A 26,443-nucleotide genomic window follows, 5' to 3' on the forward strand; every position below is an offset into this window, starting at 1 on the left:
TCTCACCCGACATACGGAAAAAACTAATGTATGCTGCAATTTTCTTTAAAAAAAAAATTGCACATCTGCACTGATCCATTGGTTTGGGTGCTGTTCGTATGCTGTACGTTTTTTCACAGACACCAGTCAGAAAATATGGTCATGTGAACTTGGCCTTAAAGCGACTTTAAAAATTTGTCTCATATGTTACGTTTCTACATATTCACTTCTTTTTGTAGGTGAAGGAATGCATCTTAAGCAAACCAGAGGAGGAAAAATTGGAGAAAGCAGAAAAAAAATCCAGAAAAAGGAAGAAGGTACAGCATTTGCCTCCTTAAAGTGAATCTCCTTCACAAGGAGTTCACTATACTTAGCGTGTGCAGTTAGCTCCTTGAAGATGATGGCTTTGGTCAGGCAGGTCATTATGTTTTATTTTATCTTTATGCTGTGGATTTGGAGCTCTGATTCAGAAACACTACTCTGTCTGCTATAAATCAACACAGGAAAAACGGAGCAGGTTCATTTATAGTTTTGCAGTGAAAACTTCAGCATAAATAGTATTCTAATATCTCTTTTTAAGCTTAAGTGTCCTAAGTAATGAACAGCTCATTGTATGCACTGAAAGGCTGTCAGTCTCTGGACTTCTAGGTTACACTATGGGGCTGTGCAGATCTGCGATTTTTTTCTCATGCCAATTCTGATGAAGTACATCCGATACTCGGGCCATGTACACCCATACAAATCTATGGGTGTGTGTAAAACATTGGACTGCACTTGGATGCCATCCGAGTGTAGTCTTATTTACACAGATACAGACAATGGAGAAGATGGAGAAATTAAGTTCTCCGTCCTCTCCACACCTGTGCGCTGATTCTCTCATGAGAGACAATCGGATCACACTACCATGACACTCGGCTCAAACTCTGACAGACCTAATCGGCTCATTCCTCTCACAGGAGAGAATCTATGGCTGTGTGACTGAGCCCTTAATAATATTTATTCGGTCATCCATGACAGCACCACGTGAGAGAGAGGATCCGCCCATCAAGGACAGGAAACCTACAGGTTAAAAAGGGCGGCCCTCTCTTTCCGCCTCAGTTTAGGTTTCCTGTCCATGATGGGGGACCTTGCAGGCTTACCTGCAGAAGATGGACTCCTGTCCCAGAGAGGGCCACAGCAGGTGGTTAGAGCCGGTCCGTCCCGGTCCTCTGGAGACGCCACGGCAGGGCTCATGGGGGCGCCTCCGTGAGCGTTGCGGCAGGCGCGACATCGCCTCACGGGAGGTAGATGTCCGCCAGGTGTGGGGCCGCTAGCGGGCTTTCCCCCCCCCCCCTCGCTACCGCTTGCAGGAGATCCAGGTCGCGCCGGCGGCGCACGTGACGGGCGCGACCTTCTGACGCGACTTCCGGTGCGCCGGGCAGGAAGTCCCTGTGACGTCACCGGAAGGGGCGGGGCTCGTTTGAATTTTTTGGCGCGAGCAGCTGAACGCCGGGGGATTGAGGACCTGGCGGCGAGTTGCCCACCTGGATCCCACCTGGACCTGGGGAGGAAGACCAAGGAGCAGGTAACGCCCTCCTGGGTAGAAAAAAAAAAAAAAAAAAAAAAAGGAAACACACACCCACACATGGTACCGGTATGGCCAGTATATAAAGGGTCTGGTAACATACAGAGGTGCTTCCCAGCCCATTCTTACATTGTAAGCTATGGAAGATTCACAGGAGCTGTCACCTAGGCAACAACATCTGCTGCAGGAGCAGCCCTCTGGGGAGCCCTCACAACTAGTGGCGCAGCGTCATTCCCGGCTAGGGTCTGGTCGTACAACTAGAAGAGCTACCACTAAGAGCAGGAAGGACGGTCCGGTGCGGCGTGATTCCTCGCCATGCATGCTGGATTCTTCTGCTTCTACGGTTCCGAAGGTTCTGTGGGGTGAGTGGAATCTTCGTGAAAGTTCTACTAATGTTTCCTCCTTTCTATCTATGACTTTCTTTTAGAGCAAGAAATGTTCCTCGAAGTCCAAGCACAGAGAGTGTGCCTTATGCAGCTGTCCACTCCCTGATTCTTATAGCAAAAGGTTGTGTCAGCTTTGTATCAGCAAAATGATATCGGAGGAGACCCCAGAATTTTTCCCTAGGCCTAAGAACTTTAATAAGGGAAGAAATAGGCAAAGCATTGCAAGGTTCAGAGTCTGGGCATATTCCTCAAGAAACCCAGCCGGGTTCAGACTCTGAGCTATCGGTCGCTTCCTCCTCCGCCTTCTCTTCCTCTGATAGTGAGCCAGACAGACAGTGCTTCCCCCTGAAGGAGGTCGATGCCCTAGTAAAAGCCGTCCGATCTACAATGGGGATAGTGGACTCGAGGGTAGAGAAGTCAGCTAAGGATGTTATGTTTGGTGGTCTGGGGCTAAAGAAGAGAAGGGTCTTTCCAGTAAATTCAAGGGTGAAAGACCTCATTGATAAGGAGTGGAGAAAGCCTGACAAGAAGGACAGTGTTCCTCCATCCTTTAAAAGGAAATATCCGTTTGAGGATGCTATGTGTTCCTCCTGGTTAAAAGCACCCAAGCTGTATGTTGCTGTTACTAAAGCAGCGAAAAGAACTTCCCTCCCGTTCGATGATATGGGTGCATTGAGAGACCCCCTAGACAGACGGGCTGATACTTTCCTGAAAGGGGCATGGGAGACAGCTGCGGGAGCACTGAGACCAACAGTAGCAGCTACCTGTACGTCCAGAGCCCTGATGGTGTGGCTTGAACAGCTAGACAGTCAGTTGAAGGATGGGACTTCTAAGAAAGACATTATTTCTTCCCTTCCACTGGTTCACGGGGCGGCAGCTTTTCTTGATGCATCTGTGGACTCGGTGAGGTTGGCAGCAAAGTCAGCAGCACTGTCAAATGCGGCTCGGCGAGCCTTGTGGATTAAAAGCTGGCCAGGGGATTTACAGACTAAGTCCAGACTGTGTACAATCCCGTGTGAAGGGGAATACCTCTTTGGTCAGACCATGGACGACTTATTGGAGAAAGCGGGGGACCCTAAGAAGGGGTTTCCATCAGTTCCTCTACCCTCCTTTAAGAGATCGTTCCGGAAGAGATATTTCAGGGAGCAAGACAAGTCTGATGAAAGAGGTCGAAAAGGTAGAGGTCTACTCTTTGGTCCGTCTCCAAAAAATGAGCAGAAGACAGGGGATACACAATCAGCCCAGGTGGGAGGGAGATTGTCATTTTTTGTCCCAGCTTGGGAACAGATTTCTCATAGTAATTGGATTTTGAGCCTGTTTAAGTATGGTCTTAAGTTTCAATTTAAAGCATTGCCTCACAAAAGGTTCATGGTTGTTCCCTCCAGTTCTTCCCCAGAACGCCAGGCTGCCCTCGTTTCGGAAGTACAAACCCTAATAAGAAAGCACGTCCTGATTGAGGTTCCGGAAGCTGAAAAGGGTCTTGGTTTCTACTCCCCGCTCTTCTTGATTCCGAAACCGGATGGAAGTTTCAGGACAATTATAAATCTGAAATCCCTGAATAATTTCCTTAAAATACACACCTTTAAAATGGAGTCTTTAAAATCCGTAATAAAGTTACTTTTTCCCCACTGCTATATGGTAGTGCTCGATCTCAAAGATGCGTATTACCATATCCCAATTCATAGTGTTTACCAGAAATACTTGAGGCTGGCCATTGACATAGACGGGGTGGTTAAACACTTCCAATACACTGCACTCCCCTTCGGTTTAGCTATAGCCCCACGGGTTTTTACTAAAGTAATGGTGGAAGTTATGGCCCATATAAGAGAAAGGGACATTCTAATTATCCCTTACCTGGATGATCTCCTGATAGTGGGGAATTCGTTGGTTCAATGCGAGACCCACCTGCAGGAGACCATGTCGGTCTTAAAGAGTTTGGGGTGGTTTCTAAATTTAGAAAAATCTAGACTATCTCCACTCAAGGTACAACAATATCTGGGGGGTCATATTAGATTCCAGGAAACAGCTATGTTGTCTTCCAGAAGAGAAAATTTATAGAATCCGGGAGTTGGTAGAACAATGTATACGTAAACCTTCTATGTCACTCCGTAAGGCCATGTCACTATTGGGAACCTTCACCTCCACTTTTCCTGCGGTTCGTTGGTCACAATTGCATTCAAGAGCCTTTCAGTGGGATGTGTTGTACAATAACGCAGCTTTAGAGGGGCATCTACACCGTAAGTTTACGCTAGGTCCTCGTGCCATATGGTCCCTTCGTTGGTGGTTACGACAAGACAATCTTGCTAAAGGGGTTCCCTGGGAATGTAGTCCAACTGCAGTCTTGTCCACTGATGCAAGTGCTACAGGTTGGGGAGCTCACTTTGAAGGGAAATTAGTGCAGGGAACCTGGTCAAGCAGTGAGCAACAGTTGTCATCAAATGTTAAGGAGCTTCTGGCGGTGCAGCATGCGTTCAACGAGTTCCTTATATATTTTCAGGACCAGCATGTCCGTGTACTCTCGGACAATCAAGTCACGGTAGCTTACATAAACCACCAAGGGTGAACCCGCTCAAGAAACTTGATGAGGGTAGCGAACGCACTTCTGCTGAAAGCCGAAGATCACTGTCTCTCTCTTTCGGCTACTCATCTAAAAGGCAAGGAAAACATCACAGCGGATTTCCTCAGCCGTACTTCTATAAAAGGAGAGTGGTCCCTAAATACACAAATATTCTCGAGAATCGTAGAAATGTGGGGCCTTCCGTCTGTGGACTTATTCGCAACAAGAGCCAATCGGAAAGTGGAAAATTTTTGTTCCTTAGACCCCAGAGAAGGACCCCTGGCAGTGGACGCCTTTATGGTTCCCTGGAGGTTTCCTCTGGCATATGCCAGATAAAAAAGATCAGGGCAGACCGGGCCAGAGTGATACTCGTATGTCCCTTTTGGCCCAAAAGACCGTGGTTCCCTTGTCTCCGGAAGATGTCCATATCAGATCCCTGGGTTCTTCCGGAGATTCCGGACCTCCTCACTCAAGGGCCACTTTCCCATCCTCCAACCCCGAGTCTACATTTGACGGCGTGGAATTTAAGAGGGTGTTATTGACCAACAAAGGATTCCCCGCAAATGTAGTGAATACTCTCCTGGCTAGCAGAAAACCTGTTACCACCCGTATTTATGCCAGGACCTGGAGGAAGTTTCTGTCCTTTGCAGAAGTTAAGGTGGAGGAGGGGCCCCCTATTGGGAAAATTCTGGAATTTCTGCAGCGAGGCTTAGAATTAGGTCTCACTACCAGTACCTTGAAAGTACAGGTGTCGGCTTTGGGAGCTTTATTTTCTTCCAATATTGCAGATAACTATTGGATAGGCCGTTTTATAAAAGCTTCCTTTAGGTGTAGACCCATTACCAAAGCAAAGATGTCTCCCTGGGATTTGAATTATGTCTTAGATGCCTTGACCAGTCCTCCTTTTGAGCCACTAGATTTAGTCTCCCCCAAAATTATTTTCCTAAAGACGGTCCTGTTAGTAGCCCTAACTTCAGCCAGGAGAGTCAGTGACCTACAGGCCCTTTCAATATGCCCTCCATTCACGCAAATTCTGGACGATAGGATTATATTAAAACCTGATCCAGCCTTTCTTCCTAAAGTGGCCACTCGATTCCATAGAACCCAGGAAATAGTCCTCCCAACTTTTTGCTTTCCGCCCAAAAATCAAAAAGAGGAGAAACTTCACACTTTAGACGTTAGGAGGTGCGTACTAAGGTACTTAGAAGTATCACATGGCTTTAGAAAGGATAAGTCCCTATTTATTTGCTATCAGGGGGCTAGGAAGGGTTGTAAGGCCTCAAAGGCTACAATCGCTAGATGGATCAAGGAGGCCATTTCCCTCGCATACTCCTCAGGGGATAAAGAGATACCGGAGGGATTGAGGGCGCATTCTACCAGAGCGGTGTCAACCTCCTGGGTGGAGAAGACAGGGCTTTCCATTGAGGAGATTTGTAAGGCTGCCACTTGGTCTTCTCCCTCTACTTTCTATAGGCACTATAGATTGGATCTGGGTGGCTCTGCAGATCTCACTTTCGGGAGAAGGATGCTTCAAGCTGTGGTCCCTCCCTAATTTCCTTCGTCTCTGTAATTCTCTCACGTGGTGCTGTCATGGACGACCGAATAAAGCCTTAGTTACTTACCGGTAACGGGATTTTTCGGAGCCCATTACAGCACCTGTATATTCCCTCCCTTCACTGGTGTTGTGCACTCCTGTAGATTTGATTTCTTTTTGTGCACCCTTGTGGGAAATTGATGAAAAGTAATGTACTTAATGTGATTATGTTTTGTTATAACTAACCTTGGCGGTACTCTCATGCTCTGTTAACTAAACTGAGGCGGGAAGAGAGGGCCGCCCTTTTTAACCTGTAGGTTTCCTGTCCTTGATGGGCGGATCCTCTCTCTCACGTGGTGCTGTCATGGGCTCCGAAAAATCCCGTTACCGGTAAGTAACTAAGGCTTTTTTGTAAACCTGATTGGTGCAATGTCTCAGTAGCTACAGTTGAATATCCAGGTCTAGTCAATTATAGGTTTCTCGCTTAGTTCGGAAGGGGACTTCAGAAAGGTGGAACTTCTGATCCAAACATGGATTTGTGAAGGTTTATATTGAGATTTTTTTTTTTTTACATTTATTCGTAAAAGCCTTAATTCTTTTACTGTATTGGCGTGTAGGCACCTCCATTAAAACATGCAGACTACAGATTATTTTGAAAGACTAGGCATCCTTGCTTTATTTGCTCAAAGCCTACATTGCTTCTCTTCTCTTCAAGACCTCAAAAAACACTTGGGAACCCTGACAGACCCCACTAATAGTCATTGAGGTCCATCGGATGATGTTTTGATCTTTCATTATTTGAAAGCCACAATGCAGATGTGATCAAAGCCTTTTTTAATATATTTGTACCATTTTGATTAACTTACTAATATTTTATTACACTTCAGAAAACAATTACGGATGTTCTTGCAACATCTGCACCAAAACCTGGAACCCCAGAAGATCTGCAACAGCTGATTGAGCAATTCTACAAGAAGACCCGGTCAGTGATTGAGATGGAGGAGTTCAAACTTCCAGGTATGGCCTATCATTCTCTTACAAACATCATTTTATAAATCTCCTGTTTCATCTTGAAGGTTGTTACAAATGTCTGATAGGTGCGAGTCCCACCTCTTGGACCTGCATCTATCTCCAGAGTGGGGGGTCCCCTAACCCCCCATTTCAGCTGGTGTCCAACCACCTGTGAGTGGAGAGGTGACAGCGCATGTGCTGCCTCTCTCCATTCATTGCTATGATGGGTGCAGGAGCCCAGTGTCAATGAAACTAGTACAATGGTCCACAAAAATGACTAGCCTAGTGCAAGCTGTGATTTTTTTCTCCATACAGAGCTTTACTCTGTGTGAAATATCCCTCATGTACACTGGCATATTGACTTTGCATGTTGACTTTCATTGTTCAGTACAGTCAGTTCTCTGCATGGACAGCACATTGACTGAAAATATGTTCAAGTGAACGTAGCCTTATACTGAAGTACAGTACAGACCAAAAGTTTGGACACACCTTCTCATTTACAGATTTTTCTGTATTTTCATGACTATGAAAATTGTACATTCACACTGAAGGCATCAAAACTATGAATTAACACATGTGGAATTATATACTTAACAAAAAAGTGTGAAACAACTGAAAATATGTCTTATATTCTAGGTTCTTCAAAGTAGCCACCTTTTGCTTTGATGACTGCTTTGCACACTCTTGGCATTCTCTTGATGAGCTTCAAGAGGTAGTCACCGGAAATGGTCTTCCAACAATCTTGAAGGAGTTCCCAGAGATGCTTAGCACTTGTTGACCCTTTTGCCTTCACTCTGCGGTCCAGCTCACCCCAAACCATCTCGATTGGGTTCAGGTCTGGTGACTGTGGAGGCCAGGTCATCTGGCGTAGCACCCCATCGCTCTCCTTCTTGGTCAAATAGCCCTTACACAGCCTGGAGGTGTGTTTGGGGTCATTGTCCTGTTGAAAAATAAATGATGGTCCAACTAAACGCAAACCGGATGGAATAGCATGCAGCTGCAAGATGCTGTGGTAGCCATGCTGGTTCAGTATGCCTTCAATTTTGAATAAATCCCCAACAGTGTCACCAGCAAAGCACCCCCACACCATCACACCTCCTCCTCCATGCTTCACGGTGGGAACCAAGCATGTAGAGCCCATCCGTTCACCTTTTCTGCGTCGCACAAAGACACGGTGGTTGGAACCAAAGATCTCAAATTTGGACTCATCAGACCAAAGCACAGATTTCCACTGGTCTAATATCCATTCCTTGTGTTCTTTAGCCCAAACAAGTCTCTTCTGCTTGTTGCCTGTCCTTAGCAGTGGTTTCCTAGCAGCTATTTTACCATGAAGGCCTGCTGCACAAAGTCTCCTCTTAACAGTTGTTGAAGAGATGTGTCTGCTGCTAGAACTCTGTGTGGCATTGACCTGGTCTCTAATCTGAGCTGCTGTTAACCTGCGATTTCTGAGGCTGGTGACTCGGATAAACTTATCCTCAGAAGCAGAGGTGACTCTTGATCTTCCTTTCCTGGGGCGGTCCTCATGTGAGCCAGTTTCTTTGTAGCGCTTGATGGTTTTTGCAACTGCACTTGGGGACACTTTCAAAGTTTACCCAATTTTTCGGACTGACTGACCTTCATTTCTTAAAGTAATGATGGCCACTCGTTTTTCTTTACTTAGCTGCTTTTTTCTTGCCATAATACAAATTCTAACAGTCTATTCAGTAGGACTATCAGCTGTGTATCCACCAGACTTCTGCACAACACAACTGATGGTCCCAACCCCATTTATAAGGCAAGAAATCCCACTTATTAAACCTGACCGGGCACACCTGTGAAGTGAAAACCATTTCCGGTGACTACCTCTTGAAGCTCATCAAGAGAATGCCAAGAGTGTGCAAAGCAGTCATCAAAGCAAAAGGTGGCTACTTTGAAGAACCTAGAATATAAGACATATTTTCAGTTGTTTCACACTTTTTTGTTAAGTATATAATTCCACATGTGTTAATTCATAGTTTAGATGCCTTCAGTGTGAATGTACAATTTTCATAGTCATAGCTTCTCAGTGTCTGCGGGATGACAGGCTGGATGGCAGCGTTCTGCTGCGGTCCAGCCTGTCGTCTCGATGTAGCAGAGCTGGAGCCATCGTGGGAACCATGGAAAGGTAAGGATGATGTTGGTTTATTATTTTATTTTTATTGCAGGAGATCGTTAGCTTCAGCTGGAATGGGCGTGACGGTAAGTAGAGTTTAATTTTAGAACATTAAAGAATTGTGTGTTTATATCAATTAAAGGACTTTATTCTGGGTGTTTGTGGTTTTTTTTAACTTTCACTATGAGGTTAGTAATGGGGGTGTCTTATAGACGCCCCTCCATTACTAACCTGGGCTTGATGTCAGCTGGCATTATAAGCTGACATCAACCCCAGCCCTATTACCTCACTGCCACCGCTACAGGGCAGTGGGAAGAGAGAGGCTAAGTGCCAGAATTGGCGCATGCTATGGATGCGCCATTTCTGGGGCGGCTGATGGATGGTGTTTCTAGCCTGGGAGGGGGCCAATATTCTTGGCACCCTTCCTGGGCTATTAATATCAGCCCCCAGCTGTCTGCCTAGCCTTTGCTAGCTATTAAAATAGTGGGACCCCACGTCATTTTTTGTTTTGGGTCCCCCATTTTAATAGCTAGTAAAGGCTAGGTATTCAGCTGGGCGCTGATATTAGTAGCCTGGGAAGCTCCGTGGGTATTACCCCCTTCCCAGGCTTCAAACATCTGCCCCAGCCGTCTGCTTAACCTCTGCTAGAGACTAAAATTACGGGGAACCCTATGCCAATTTTTTTTTTTAATGAATCCTTTATTTTAACACTAAATGACAAGTACAGTAACCAACACTATCACTGTACTTATTATATATGTGACTGACATGTTTCTATCTATCTAATCTGTGTGTGATGCTCTATTCTTTCTGTTCTAAATTGTCGGGTACCAGTGTATGCCGCTGCTGAATTGCCGGCTTTTTTAAAGAGATGGGTGCATGAAAATCGGAGGGCACTAGTGTGTTCCAAGTGCCCTGCTATGTTTTTCATGCACCCTCCTATATACCCTGCCTGTCTGCCTATATATTCTGCCTGCCTGACGTTTAATTGAGCACTGTTCCCATTGATTTGGGCAATTTTTAGGCCCTCTGCAGACCGCCGGGTGAGCCGCCTGAAAAATGCTCGAGTTTCCCATAGACTTACATTGGGCTCGTTGCTGGGGTCGAGCACCCGAGTATTCCAATGTGCTCGACCCGAGCTTCGAGCACCCGAGCATTTTAGTGCTCGCTCATCACTAATCATAACCCCATAAGTGATGGCAGCGGAGACCATCTTTTGTCTCTGCTGCCTGCGCACTTGCATGTTCATTCATGGTCTGACATCTGTACTCTTGTGGCATGTGGGATCTCTGCTAGAGATTTCCTATATACTCAAAATACCCTGTAAATAGTAATTTTCCTTATGTGTCTGTAATTCATCCTTCCTTATGCCTCGTTGTGTCTCTAAGGTCCATGCTGTTGGCTTGCCAGTAACCTCAGCCATTACATTGCTTCCTAATGAGTTGATGGGGTTTATTCTCATGGATAAATGCTGATTATTAATGGTGGCCTCCAGCCTGTGCAGGTCGTGGGTGCCCTTTAAGAGAAGTTCTGACTGATTGATGTCTTCTCTGGGCCTAAACTTTATCCCCACAATCAAAAACCACAGGGAAGGTTAAATAAAAATTGCTCACTTTTGGAAGCCGCAGAGACTTCATTGTGCGGTTGGGATGTAAGTATAGGCTTCCCGAGTCCGGCGCTTGTTTGCTTGCACTTTATTTGAACCATTGGGAGAAACCCAAGGCCCAGACTTTTGGGCTTGTGATTATTATAAGTGTTGTAGGATATTTCCAGCAATAATCTCCTCGTGTTATATGATATTTCATGTATGGGCAAAATCTGTCTTCTTTTCTCAAGAAAATTAAAGGTTTCTTATTCCATACTTGTTTATTTTTAGCCACGCTCCTTAGGGGAAAGCTGATTTATTCAGAAGCGGGGTTGTTTGCCCTAGCAGTGACCTAGTTTCCTTGGCTTGGTTTGATGGTGTGATGGGCCAGAGGCCATTGTCTCCTGGTAGTCACTATTCATTTATATAGTGATGTGTTGGCCTCAGAGAATTATGTGTTTACTAGCAGGGAAAAATAGGTCAGCCTACTCTGACACCCCACCCGGGCCCCTCTGCTCTGACACCCCACCCGGGCCCCTCTGCTCTGACACCCGGGCCCCTCTGCTGTGACACCCGGGCCCCTCTGCTGTGACACCCCACTCAGGCCCCTCTGCTCTGACACCCCACCCAGGCCCTTCTGCTCTGACACCCCACCCAGGCCCTTCTGCTCTGACACCCCACTCAGGCCCCTCTGCTCTGACACTCAGGCCCCTCTGCTCTGACACCCCACCCAGGCTCTTCTGCTCTGACACCCCACTCAGGCCCCTCTGCTCTGACACCCAGGCCCTTCTGCTCTGACACCCTACCCAGGCTCTTCTGCTCTGACACCCCACCCAGGCTCTTCTGCTCTGACACCCCACTCAGGCCCCTCTGCTCTGACACTCAGGCCCCTCTGCTCTGACACCCCACCCAGGCTCTTCTGCTCTGACACCCCACTCAGGCTCCTCTGCTCTGACACCCGGGCCCCTCTGCTCTGACACCCCACTCAGGCACTTCTGCTGTAACACCCGGGCCCTTCTGCTCTGACACCCCACCCGGGCCCTTCTGTTCTGACACCCCACCCGGGCCCTTCTGCTCTGACACCCCACCCGGGCCCTTCTGCTCTGACACCCCACCCGGGCCCTTCTGCTCTGACACCCCACCCGGGCCCTTCTGCTCTGACACCCAACCCGGGCCTTTCTGCTCTGACACCTGGGCCCTTCTGCTCTTACACCCCACTCAGGACCCTCTGCTCTGACACCCGGGCCCTTCTGCTCTGACACCCCACCCGGGCCCTTCTGCTCTGACACCCCACCCGGGCCCTTCTGCTCTGACACCCGGGCCCTTCTGCTCTGACACCCCACTTGGGCCCTTCTGCTCTGACACCCGGGCCTATAACCACACCATATCGTTATTTACAATGTGAGATAATAGCATTGTATGCCACTATATAATCTGTTGTGCACCTATATCTCGTTGCAGTGACATATGTCACTATAACCACAATATAAACCTCTGCTGTAATGCTATAGCGCTCATTGAACTGAGGGAATCTGTCAGGATGCTTTTACTAAGCAAATAAGTTGTATGAACTTATAGATAATAATAATACTTGTAGTGATCCGCTGTGACAGCAACGAGAAATTGAACTTTGCCGCCATACACAAACTAGCCTTGCAGTACATTAGGGGCGTGGTCTCTGAAGTTACAGCCATGCCCCCAATGAACTTCCAGGTTTTCTAAAATGAAGACAGAATTCTGGTGCATTTAGTTTAGGAAATCTCCCTGATAACATTTCTCCCATAGGATATTACATTTGAAAAGGACTAAACTGGAAATATGCTAAATGTATTTATCTAGGACAAGTCTCAAAATGTTGGGACTAATATTAATCCACTTGTCTTTCTCCTTTGGAAGGATTTACCTCCCTTTTTTCCACTTCCTTTCCCATGTTTCCTCCCCATTAGAAATGTTGTTCTCTTTCCCCTTACAGAGGGGAAAGGTTATGGATGGCTTTGTAGGTTATGGATGGCTTTGTAGGTTATGGATGGCTTTGTAGATCAGTGTCAGTAGTTTGAACTGGATATGCTGGGCAATTGGGAGCCAGTGAAGGGATTTGCAAAGGGGGGTAGCAGAGGAGTAGCCAGGCGAGAGATGAACTAGTTACGCAGCAGAGTGAGGATGGACTGGAGGAGAAGGAGGAGGATATGGTTCATAGACATGCTGGGATTCTTGACAGCAGAGAGGTCTGGGCCAGAGAGGTAGATATAGGTGTCATCAGCGTACAGATGGTATTGGAAGCCATGGGATTTTATAAGCTGTCCCAGGCCAAGGGTATAGACTGAGAAGAATAGGAGTCCTAGGACAGAGCCTTGAGGGACTCCAACAGAGAGGGGGCGGGGTGAGGAGTTCGTGTCGGAGTGGGAGACGCTAAATGTGCTGTTGGAAAGGTATGAGGAGATCCAAGATAAGGCAAGGTCTTTGACGCCAAAGGAAGAGATGATCTGTAGTAGTGGTCAACTGTGTCAAAGGCATGGGACAGGTCAAGAAGAAGTACAGAGAATTGTCTGTTAGCTTTGGCTGTAAGTAAGTCATTAGTAATTTTGGTAAGGGCAGTTTCGGTGGAATGGTGGGGGCGGAAGCCAGATTGTCGGTTGTTGAAGAGAGAGTTAGATGAGAAGTGAGAGGAAAATTCAGCGTGAACGTGTTGCTCAAGGAGTTTGGAGGCAAATGGGAGCAGCGATATGGGGCGGTAGCTGGACAAGGCGGTTGGGTCAAGGGATGGCTTTTTGAGCCGGGCTTGATTGTGGCATGTTTGAAGGCAGCGGGGAAGGTACCAGAAGTTAGTGATAGGTTGAAGAGATGGGTTAGGGATGGGATGAGTGTGGGGGTGAGGTTGGGGAGGAAGTGGCATGGGATGGGGCCAAGTGCACAAGTGGTGAGGTGTGATTTGGAGAGGAGATGAGTGAGGTCTCCTTCCGTGATGTTGGGAAGGGAGGTTATGGGGGAAGGGCAATGGTCTGGGAAACAAAGGGGTTGTGGTGGTCGGACAGTAAAGGCTTGCCGTGTTTGGTCAATCTTATTTTTGAAGTGTGTGGCAAACTCCTCAACAGCGATGACGGAGGTCGGAGGGGACAGAGGAGGGCGGAGGAGAGAGTTAAAAGTGTTGAATAAGGCTAAGTGCCCATGATGCAGAAATGCTGCGGAGCGTTTCTTCATCTCCCTGGCAGAAAAAACGCATGCGGATTATACATGCGTTTTTTCTGCCAGATAGAAGCGTTTGTGAGGCGTTTTGAACATTCGATTTCGCATGCGGGTTGTCAAATGCTTTTCCAAGCGATTTTAGCATCTCTTGGAAAACTGCTTGACAACTTAGTCACAGTATATAAATCCATGCAACCTGCATGGATTATGTTGTGTGACCAAGTGACCAAGTTACGATGCTGCAAATGCAGCATCAATAGTAAAAAAAAAAAAAAAAAAAAAAAAAAAGAATAAAAATGTTGGAAAAAAACCCCAAAACATTATACTCACCTTCCGATGGCCCCCGGTCTCCTTCTCCGGTGCGTCCGGTGTCTTCTGTGGCTCGCGGTGGTGTGAAAGGACCTTCCATGACGTCATTTAGTCATGTGACAGGTCACGCGACCGCCGACGTCAGCGGTTGCGTGACCTGTCACATGACTAAATGAAGTCATGGAAGGTCCTTTGACACCTCCGCGAGCAGCCGAAGAGCCAGCAGTGCCACTGGGAGCAAACAGGGGTCCATCAGAAGGTAAGAATATGTTTTTTTTTATTTTATTCTTTTTTAACAACAGGTACTATGGTACCCGGGTCTGGAGCAGAGTCTCCTCTTCTCCAGACCCGGGTACCATCCGCGCATTGAATCACATAACATCCGCATGCATACTTGTATGCATGCGGATGTTATGCTGTTCAATGCAAGTCAATGGCGGTGATTTTGCCTCGATTCCGCAAAATTAATGGTAGTGCTGCGGATTTTTCCGCAATGATAATCCGCAGCGGAAATTCCCGCATCATGTGCACAGCACATGCGGATTATCATTGGGGACCATGGCACACAACTTAACATGCGTTTTTAATGCGTTTTCACGCCGGAAATGCAGCCGCGGAAACGCATTAAATCCGCATCGTGGGCACACAGCCTAACTGTTTGGGGTTGTGGGATAAGGAAGATACAAGGGTTGTGAATTAGACCTGTCTAACAGAGGTGAGGGCTGATTTGAATGCGAGTGTTGAATACGGAAATCTCCCTGAATCTGTAATCCGCTGTTATTTGTTGCCTTTGTTTTTGTGTTGTAATTAATGAAAACATTTTTAACATGTTTTTTTTAATTCATAGAACATTCTTTTGCAAAAGAAAACGACCTCACCCATACCTTATCATCTTACCTGAGGGAGAGTAAGTATATGTTAAAGCGCAAGGGAATCCACTGCCAATGTTTCCGATTGAATACTCAATAACACTGCTATTTTGAAACCATGCAATGGTATATACATTACATAGTACATGTGTATAATATAACTGATCCATAGGCTTCATGATCTGTGTCCCGCATGGCTTATAATGACATTATACAGCGCTGTCAGATGGTCTCAGAGCACTGCCACCATCTAGTGGTCATTAGCAGTATTGTTTCCCCTTCATCTTTTAGGTATGTTGGATTGATCAGCGACACAATACATTACTAATTCACTTCCTATACATGCCATTGTATTATTTCTGTTTAGCCTAAAGTTGCAATCAAAATTATTCAACTCCCCCATTGCAAATTTAATTTAATAGCAAAATGTATAAAATTTGTACTGTTTGTTCTAAACCTTTCCAATAAAAACAGTTTAAATATCTCAACACAACTAATATAACAAGAGGTTTCTGAAAATTCATCACAAAATGTCACTTTTACTGACCTCAGAATAATTCAGACCCTTCACGACAAGCGTCTTTAGTACTTAGGTGAGTGCTGTTTGGCTGTTATGACCGGTTGCAGGCATGATGCACAGCCAGATACCATCTTTTGCCAGATCCTGAGGAATCTTGGTCCATTCTTGATGGGCATTGGCCTCCAGTTCACTGATATCCTGGGTATTCCTACTGCAACCAATTTCTTCAAATTCCATCAAAGATTTTCTATGAGATTTAAGTCAGGCACTGCAGAAACTTCCATGACTTCTTCTGAAACCAACCCAGACTTTAACTTCTGCTTCTGATCGTCTTCCACTTTTCAGTTTCCTCAAAGAAAGCATGACATTTTCTCCTAGGAATTCTTGACACTTGATGGTATCCATCTTGCCCTCCACACACTGCAGGATCCAGTGCCACAGAAAGCAAAGCTGCTGCAGAGTATCACCGAGCCACTGGCACACTTCACTGTAGGCATCACTGTGCCACTATTGAGCAGGGTGTTCTTCATTCTTCCTCCTCCAGAAAAAACGCTGATCCATAGGCCCCAAAAGTTCCAGTTTCGTGTCATTGTTCCAGAGAACAGAATCCCAAAACCTCTGTGGCTTATTTAAATGGTTTTGAGCATATTGGAGATTACTTTTCTTGGGTCAGTAGAGATGGACATCTTGGAGTTCAAGCATAAAAACCTTCAGCATTTAGTATGCGCCTAACTTTGCATACTGAAACCTCAGTGACGGCTACCACCAAATCTTGATGCAGGTATTTTGCAGTCACTCCAATGTTTTTGATTACCGGCTTCCTCAGGAATCTGGTGGTAGCTTGTGATGGCTTCCTCCTTCAGCCATATCCAGGTAGTGTAGTGAATTTATTTAAAGAGGTTGGCCACTAGTTTTTTTCTATTGATGGCCTATCCATAGGATAGGCTATTAATATCTGATCTGTGAGGGTGTGATACCCGGCACCCCCCCACAATCAACGTCAACCAGAAGATGTGGGATTCTGCCAGAACACAGCAGCCCCATCATTTATACACTGCTCAAAAAAGTAAAGGGAACACTTAAACAACAGAATATAACTCCAAGTAAATCAAACTTCTGTGAAATCAAACTGTCCACGTAGGAAGCAACACTGATTTACAATCAATTTCACATGCTGTTGTGCAAATGGAATAGACAATAGATGGAAATTATTGGCAATTATCAAGACACCCTCAATAAAGGAGTGGTTCTGCACGTGGGGACCACAGACCACATCTCAGTACCAATGCTTTCTGGCTGATGTTTTGGTCACTTTTGAATGTTGGTTGTGCTTTCACACTCGTGGTAGCATGAGATGGACTCTACAACCCACAGAAGTTGCTCAGGTAGTGCAGCTCATCCAGGATGGCACATCAATGCGAGCTGTGGCAAGAAGGTTTGCTGTGTCTGTCAGCGTAGTGTCCAGAGGCTGGAGGCGCTACCAGGAGACAGGCCAGTACATCAGGAGACGTGGAGGGGGCCGTAGAAGGGCACCAACCCAGCAGCAGGACCGCTACCTCCGCCTTTGTCTAAGGAGGAACAGGAGGAGCACTGCCAGAGCCCTGCAAAATGACCTCCAGCAGGCCACAAATGTGCATGTGTCTGCACAAACGGTTAGAAACCGACTCCATGAGGGTGGCATGAGGGCCCGACGTCCACAGATGGGGGTTGTGCTCACAGCCCAACACCGTGCAGGACGCTTGGCATTTGCCACAGAACACCAGGATTGGCAAAGTCGCCACTGGCGCCCTGTTCTCTTCACAGATGAAAGCAGGTTCACACTGAGCACATGTGACAGACGTGACAGAGTCTGTAGACGCTGTGGAGAGCGATCTGCTGCCTGCAACATCCTTCAGCATGACCGGTTTGGCAGTGGGTCAGTAATAGTGTGGAGTGGCATTTCTTTGAAGGGCCGCACAGCCCTCCATGTGCTCGCCAGAGGTAGCCTGACTGCCATTAGGTACCGAGATGAGATCCTCAGACCCCCTGTGAGACCTTATGCTGGTGCGGTTGGCCCTGGGTTCCTCCTAATGCAGGACAATGCCAGACCTCATGTGGCTGGAGTGTGTCAGCAGTTCCTGCAAGATGAAGGCATTGAAGCTATGGACTGGCCCGTCCGTTCCCCAGACCTGAATCCGATTGAGCACATCTGGGACATCATGTCTCGCTCCATCCACCAACGTCACGTTGCACCACAGACTGTCCAGGAGTTGGCGGATGCTTTAGTCCAGGTCTGGGAGGAGATCCCACAAGAGACCATCCGCAACCTCATCAGGAGCATGCCCAGGCGTTGTAGGGAGGTCATACAGGCACGTGGAGGCCACACACAATACTGAGCATCATTTTGACTTGTTTTAAGGACATTACATCAAAGTTGGATCAGCCTGTAGTGTGTTTTTCCACTTTAATTTTGGGGGTGACTCCAAATCCAGGCCTCCATTGGTTATTAAATTTGATTTCCATTGATGATTTTTGTGTGATTTTGTTGTGAGCACATTCAACTTTGTACAGAACAAAGTATTCAATGAGAATATTTCATTCATTCAGATCTAGGATGTGTTATTTGAGTGTTCCATTTATTTTTTTGAGCAGTGTATATGAAGAACAAGGAGCCCCTGGACCACCATATACATAATTGACCAGAACTCAAAATATATATATATATGCACCTACAAAGCACCACAATGAGTCAAAAGGTCACAAGTTATCATTATAAATATAATTTTATTAGTAGCAAAAAGACACACAATTAAAATACACAGAAAGGACAATGCTACATAGCACCAGCCTAAGGATTTAGACCTTTCAATACATGACTAGAGGTGATTAGATGGACTCACAACTGAAAAAGGGGGCCAGCAGTAGTATAACATGGGTTAGAAAATGACAAATTGCTGTATTATAGCTGGTCAGTCCAAATGAGCTCAAACAGGTCCACCCGTAATACAACTGAACATGGGGGACCCACTAAGGATACATCCTTAATTCATATGCCCCCTGTGGGGTAGTCAAAGTAATAACAGGTAGAGTCTGTCCAGGCACTAACAGCTACTCCCCACATATAGTGCATTCAAAAATAATAATACATGATAGCCATATTAAATAGTCAGAAAAATCCTTATACAAGTTATAGAATGCACCCAATCAGGCTCAAAATGCCCGTGTCTTACCCATATTTCTTGTGGCTGGACCCTCGTGCCCCTTGAAAAAGGTGTCTTGTACACCGAAACGTGCGTAGGGGCACGAGGGTTCAGCCACAAGAAACATAAACATCCCATAAAACATCACAGTCAACAAACCCCTAGTCAGTCCAGGTATTTGATGTTTGATATCAAGTACACTTGATGCAGCTAATAATGCCCTTTATTAATCGAATTAGTTGTGCATGAGACAACATCTGCGTGTGCTATTATAAGGGATTCTATTCAGGGGGTTGACCAGTTCTGAGACTAGTAGTCATTTAAAGTGGGATTTTGTGTGAATTTGGAGAAACCACTTACTAGATTAGTTGTGTTGAGCTATTGAAATTATTCTTGATTGGATTATTGTAAATGGCATAAAGTTTGTACATTTTTCTAATAAACTGAATTTGCAATGGGAGTTGAATAACATTGATTTCAACTTTATACCATACAACGAAGAGTTGTAAAAGTCATCTGCTCTTTATTTTTCAGTTTGCCCCAAATGGTCAAAACTATCAAAAAATCACAAACAAAAGAAATCTGTCCTATTGCTGGTTGTCTGCAGCTCTGCTCTCCGCACTCTAGAACTAATTAAGTAAGTGTTAGATGATAATCGGTATCAACAAATGAGTTTTAATTTTTGACAGTGGGGGTAATTAGGGAAAAACTTTTATTATTCTTAATTAAGAAAATGGGTGGCATTAGAGCTGAATAAACAACTTGCATCAAGGCCCCTTTCATGCATTCTAGTGTTTCCGGTATTTTTCCGGTTCCTTGTCAGTGTGCCATCCGTGCGTACGTGTGTGACATCCTTGTGCTGTCCATATGACCCGTAAGGAATGAAATGCAGTATAGAATTTAAAGAGTGTTATGTGTTAAAGATGTAAAGATAGAGATGGATAGCGATGAGGAACTAGATAGATCGAAAGAAATATGTCAGTGAGATATATTATCAGTGCAGTGTGTGTATAGTTTTCTGTACTTGTATTTACCACAAAAATAAATAAAATGATATGGTGTCCCCCTTATTTTTAATAACCAGCTAAGGGAAAGCAGACAGCTGGTGTTATTATTCTGGGAAGGGGCCAATATCCATAAAGGTTCCCAGCCTATTAATAACAGCTAACAGCTGTCTGTGAAGCCTTTAATGGTTATTAAAAAGGGGGGACACAAAAAAAATTACGTGGGATCCCCCCTATTTTTAATAACAAGCAAATTCTACACAGACAGCTGCGGACTGATCTTAATAACCTGTGAAGGGGCCATGGCCCCCTCCCAGACTAATAACACCAGCTTTCAGCCGCCCCAGAAATGGCGCATCCATTAGATGCGTCAATTTTGGCACTTAGCCTCTGCTCTCCCCGATTGCCCTGGTGCGTTGGCAATGAGGGTAATGGTTTTGGGGTTGATGTCAGCTATGTAGTGTCCTCTGACATCAAGCCCAGGGGTTAGTAATGGAGAGGTGTCTATCAGACACCCCCATTGCTAACTCCATAGTCAAAACTAATAAACACGCAGAGAGAAAAGTCCTTTAATTGTAAAAATCACTCCCCGACAATTACCATCATTTATCCATGTATTACCATAAAAATAAAAGTAATCCTCACCTGTCCGCCGGAAATCCATAATAAGGAGACCCCCACGACGATCCCCGAATTCGGATGCTGTGATGAGCTGTGACATCAGTAACATGACCACTCGCCAAGGCAGCCGGAAGAAACTGAGAGTAGCATGAGAACGTGGCTGCAGTGATGAGCAGTAATTAAGGTTACAGCAGGTCACGAGTGGCAGTTCTCTGTGTGAGCCGGCCTGTGAACTGCGGTAACCTTACTGACATCAATTCTCTCAGAATTTCTCACGTTGCGAGCGGTGACGTCAGTAAGGTTACTGTGTAAAAAACCTGATATGTGCGCACCACCATTGAATATAATGGGTGTCCGTGTGTCCATATTTGCGGTCCTTTAAAAAATGGACCGCATACGACATAAAAAACGGACGTGTGAAGAAGGCCCAAGAAAGATGCACAGAGCCCGGGCTGGATCGTAGGAAGGTTACATGGGCATGTGTACTTGGTTCTCTAACACTTTGGGGATTTAGGGATTCCCTGCACCCACCTTGATCGCCATTTGATGAGTCTATCCAGCTGAAAAAATGTGGAGAGGAGGCCACACATTGGTATCACTGGAGGTTTTAAAGTCTAAGGGAGTTGCTGGCACAGATTTCTGTATAATTCCTATACACTTCAGTGGGGAGGGCCACGTTCATGCACCACTAGAAGGGATAAACAAATCGATTTATCAGAACCTGGTCCAGTGGCCACTGATAGAAGGAGGTTTGCAGGGCTCTTGTCTAGCCGCTATGGACTACTGACATGGCTGCTGGACCAGGGTCTTGTGAATTGTTTCGCTCATCTCTGAATGGTACCTCTCTTATATATGGCTCTGGTACAATTCTGGCCCCATAGATGGGTCTCCACCAATTTTTTTGTCCAGAGAATAGTTCACCCAGCTCTACAGTATTTTGCTAAAGTTTTAGACAGGTGTAAAAAAAAATGCTACCAAAAATAAATATATATATACCGTATATTTATTTTAATGAATTGTAATGTATTCTTACCCTTATTGCTGCAGACTGACAAATGCATTCAAAGGTGACACCAAGATAATGAAATTATTTGCAAAGCATCTCAAGGTATTGTTTTTTTGCAGTTCTTCTATATTGTAAAATATCGGCCGCTCTGTATGTGGAAGAAAGTTGACATGTTTTTCTAGTCTCGTACAAATCCTTAAACAAGAAAAAAAAATCCTTGTGCTCATTAAAATCTATTTAATGGGATTGTCCAGGACTTGTCCCTGTACCCCAACAATCAGCTGTTCTCTGCTCTGGAACACGGCAGGTCTGCACACTGTTTGGTGGCTGCTCCTGGGTGTTGCACCTTATCTCCTATTCCAGTGATAGGTCATCAATAAGTCCCCGACAACCCCTTTAAACCTTTTCATTTTTTTTCTCCCAATACTTATTTTTGTTAAAAATAAATAAGTAAAAAATGACAATGATCGAGGCTTAGGGTTAAGCGAGTATGTTCTGTCAGAGTATGCTCGGGCCGAGCTCCGAGTAGTTACAGCTGCTCGGTGATATGGTTGAATCGCTCCCGTGTGCATGGTTTGCGACTGTTTGACAGCTTTATTACATGCGAGGAATGTCTATTTCTTACACATTCATCACATGTATTAAAACTGTCAAACGGTTGCAAATCATGCACACGGGAGCGATTTAACCATATCACCGAGCAGCTGTAAATACTCGGAGCTCGGCCCGAGCATACTCGAAACAGAACATACTCGCTCAACACTATCGAGGATATAACCATTTACAAAACATCTGAAATAACCGCTGTGTTCTCAAACTCTCCCCATAGATTAAAGATCAAATAAAATGGTTGGAAAATAATGTCATTCATCTGGGAGTCGGAACGCCGGAGAGGATAAAAGCGCTCATAGAACAAGGTAAGAAGAGGGTTTTAATCCTGTGATAACATGTTCTCTAATCTGAGGGTGTATGGGGTGAGGGGGTCTGTAGGAATAGCTGTCCCCTGGTTGATCTAAAGTGTACGACCACTTAACATCTCTACTTGTTCTGTAATGAAATATCAATTGTTCTCTGGTATCAGCCATTTCTGGACAGAGGCTGCCTTTAGTGTTCTTCAAAAGGGATTACTGTAAGTATTTTCGTAAAATAGTGTGAGCATGGGCAAAGGTCTTTTATAACAGGGCTTCAAAGGTGGTGGTCTTCTGTTCGGGATTTGAAGAGTCTGTTCTTTAACTTTTTATTGTGATTCGTGTAAAAACAATTGAGTGAAAAAAAAACTTGAATATTTCCCTTTGTCCACTGTTCCCATGTTCAGTATAGTGCCTCACTATAGTGCCTGGGGTATAGTCTGGTCTTTTCTGTAGTAACATATGGATGCGAAACCTGGACGATAAAGAAACAAGACAGTAGAACAATCAACGCCTTCGAAATGTGGTGCTGGAGAAGGATGTTATCAATACCATGGATAGCAAGAAGAACAAAAAAGTCAATTTTGTAACAAATCAAGTCAGACATGTCACTGGAAGCAAGGATCACCAAGCTACGACTTGCCTACCTTGGACACAACATACAAAGAGAGCAGTCACTTGAGAAGTACATCATGGTCAAAAGAATAGAAGGAACAAGGCGAAGAGGAAGACCAGCAACCCGATGGCTTGATACAATCAAGATAACGGTGGAGAAGACCCTGGTGGACCTATGTAGGCTGCACAAGATTGATCTTCCTAAAGAGTGTTCATCCATCAAGTCACCATGGCTCGAGATCAAGCTGAAGGCTGTTAATAATAATAATAATAATAATAATAATAAATATAATAGTGCCTCATGTGATCCATTAGTCAGGTGGTAACGTGCCTGTCCTTTTTCTTATAGATGGGCTCAGCTTGCAGTCCTTAAAATACCTTGTTTTAGATTGGAACTGGAGGGACAAGAAGCAGCGGAGGATGGTGGATATACCTGAGGTAATTAGGCCTTTTGCTTATTTGTATTGCGCCCCCTATAGCTTATTTCATGCACTGTTGACACACCCGTCACGGCCCACATGGCAGTCTAATTCCCGTGTATTAGGCACATTTTCATAGTTTGCTTTCTTATAATGAGCAGACGAGCACAGGGACAATATAAAATCTCTGTTCAGGTTGTGTCTGGGGCAGGTTCACATCTGGTTCCTGTCCCTAATAGGGCTTACAATCTAAATCCCTATCCAAAACACGTACTATGGCATATTACATAGGAGGCTAACTTAGGGTATGTGCACACAACATTTCAATTCCGATGGTGAAACCGCTGACTGATTCCTAGGCGAAACCTCTTTAGGAAACCGCTGGTGGTCTTTTTCCTGATGCTGCTTCGCTGGTGGTTCTGTCATAGTTTTTTGGGCGGCTCTGCTTTTTTGGCGGCTCTTTTTCCCCTATGCTTTCAACTACAAAGAGTTTGAGCCACCCAAGCAATGAACATGTTACTACTTTTAACCATTTCACGGTTTCCAAATCCAGAAGTGGATAAAAGTAGGAACAAGACTGAACATTTGCACAGCATTGTATTTTTTTCATTGCTGGGCATCATGTTAATTTTTTTTGGCAGTTTTGTAGCTCTTCTTCATTTAGATGTCAGGCGTAATATGCCTGAAAAAGAGGTGATGTGCACATACCCATTAGGGGCTATCCAGCTTCTCTCACTTCTGCATTGGGGAGGCGCTGCTGTGGGGGCGTCTGTCAGCCGCTGGCTAGGTATCGTGTACACCCAGCTGGTATTATGCACCCATCTGATTCTAATTAATAAGACAGAAGATCGATACCTATCGGGCAATTACCTCAGGACCTGGCAATCAGCCAAAAGTCAAAACACGATGAGCTTTTGGTGAGTTTTTTGATGTAGCAGGTTTTTGCTGTGTCAAAAACGCAGCGTCTTACAGTTCCAGAAAAGTGGATGGATTTATAGAGCTCTCATGCCCACTGTACTTTTATTTTATGCAGCATACATTAACCTGCGGTGCGTGTTTCACATCTGCAACATGTCAATTTCTCTTGTGGTTACGCTGAGTTTTATTTGCAGATTTTTCCTATAGACTTGCACTCGATGCGGAAAATGTGCAGACAAAAAATGCACATGCACGCGGTGGAGACCCATCAAAAACGCATGTAATCTGCACCTAAGTATATTAGTAAAGTTTTGTCAATGCAAAATAACAGAAAGTATCAAAAACAGCTTTATTTATAGAAAGACATACCAAAAAGAGTCAAAAATGCGATAGCATGTTAAAAAAAAAACGTGCACAAAAACGCAATGAAAAGCCGGAAGTAACTTAATTGAAATAATATGTGCAGAAATTCTGCAGTGTCAAAAGCTCATCGTGGGAACGTAGCCCTACAGCACCTCTCGATATCGAAGTGAGTATGAATGATAACACCTTTCACCTATTGCTGTTTTTTTGTGTGTGGGGGGAACCCAGGACCCCAATGCTGCAAGGTAGCAACACCTACCACTTGGTTCCTCTTTTTGCTTTGTATACCTGCAGTGGTTCTGTTTTGTATAACGTAGGTTTCTATGCAGCACAGACACTTTATCTATTTAGGGCCCGATCAAATAGTAGGTATACACATTTATATACAGACCATTGATAGCCCCTTCTCAGCTTCCTATGAAGGTTTCAGTCTGCAATCATGTCTTAGAAAGTGAGGCTCCATATTCCAGGACAGCATAAGTAAAGTAACAGGTAAAGGGGTGATCTTGTCTATGATTGATGGGTGTCATGCAAGGTGTGTAAAAGACTGAGTGCAACACAAAGGGAAGGGGGAAGTGGAGCCCAGACTCTAGGGAAAGGGGGGAGTGGAGACCTCCTAGGCTGATCTGATATTACCCTGTCTGCACTAACATCCCTGTATTGGTTCCTCACCAATCGCCACACACGAACCTAAACCCTATATTTCCCTAGTGCTTGGCCCAGGATAGGGAAAGGGGGATGAGCGCTAGTCAATCCCCACTGACAACTAAAGACAACTAGGGAAAGAGACACGGTGAAAGTAGCTTAGCTTTAGCCGACTTCAGAGAGAGAACTCCAAGCATCCTTCTAGCAGCACAGAGAAAGATAGAAGACAGAGAGCTCCATGCATTAACAAGGAAACGTGAGCATGACCGGCCCCTTCCTGCTGCAAAGTGAAACTATTTAAACACCTAGGCCAGGGTGTCAATTAGCAGGAAGGAGGTAACCGATGGGTCCTAGAGTTAAACAGCTAAGAAGGTATCTGTAATGCCAAACAAAGAGATCTTTTGCAACCAACTGCAGGGTGACTGTATGTCACATCTGACACACCTGTGACCATGGGGTTACAGAAGTCGCATCATGACTGTTGAAAAATTCTGCAACGTCTTCTCTTCCAACTTTGCATTGTGCTGCATTTCTGTTTTTACTACTGGAAGTTTAGGAATAAATCGAAAACTTGGCTTTATTATTCCCCTTGTTATTTAACCATGCCCCTACACACAGTCTAATGAGTATTAACAGTGCCATTGTCTATGTGACATGTATGAAATTGAGGTTATGTAATGGATACCTATACCTTGCAGGTAAAGAAGTCGATGGTTGAACTCCTGGAGTCAGGTCTGATAGCCGCGTGCAGAGATGGATCTGTGAAAATTGGATTATTTTAACTCCTGTGTTATGTGCAGTTGCTGAGCTTTTAATCTGGAATATTTGTGTTTTTGTTGCTGGTGAATTTTTTGTATCTTTCGATTCACCCTGTGCATGATTAATAAAAGCTGTCTGGTTTTCATTGTGTCTTGAATTTTAAAACAATCAGTTATTAGAGGGTCCATAATATCTGCATGTTCATAAACGTCACCTAAATAAAAGTTACAATGCACTATTTAAATGGATTGGCCACTTTCTGGCCCTAACTATTGGGTACTGACTAGAGATGAGCGGTGTTCGACTAGAACTGTTCGCCAATCTCAAATTCGAGCTGTTTTGGGCGGTGTTCGAGTTGTTCGACGAACACGAACGATT

At 45.0% G+C, this 26,443-nt stretch overlaps 1 protein-coding gene across 2 annotated transcripts in view; it reads left to right on the forward strand.

The window, feature by feature from the left end:
* Positions 1-26,215, forward strand: part of CMSS1 (cms1 ribosomal small subunit homolog) — a 413,413-nt gene extending 387,198 nt beyond the window's left edge. For both annotated transcript variants that reach the window (XM_073668100.1, XM_073668101.1), the window contains exons 3-10: positions 219-296; positions 6,908-7,037; positions 15,087-15,146; positions 19,342-19,444; positions 21,480-21,540; positions 22,268-22,355; positions 23,311-23,399; positions 26,005-26,215. In XM_073668100.1, coding sequence (XP_073524201.1) covers positions 219-296; positions 6,908-7,037; positions 15,087-15,146; positions 19,342-19,444; positions 21,480-21,540; positions 22,268-22,355; positions 23,311-23,399; positions 26,005-26,088 — 693 coding nt within the window. In that variant the 3' untranslated portion in view covers positions 26,089-26,215. The remainder of the gene's footprint in view (positions 1-218; positions 297-6,907; positions 7,038-15,086; positions 15,147-19,341; positions 19,445-21,479; positions 21,541-22,267; positions 22,356-23,310; positions 23,400-26,004) is intronic.
* Positions 26,216-26,443: the final 228 nt, after the last annotated feature.

Source organism: Phyllobates terribilis, unplaced genomic scaffold (genome assembly GCF_046119375.1).
Source record: "Phyllobates terribilis strain yellow unplaced genomic scaffold, ASM4611937v1 Scaffold_2__4_contigs__length_985480577, whole genome shotgun sequence".
Classification (NCBI taxonomy): Eukaryota; Metazoa; Chordata; class Amphibia; order Anura; family Dendrobatidae; genus Phyllobates; species Phyllobates terribilis.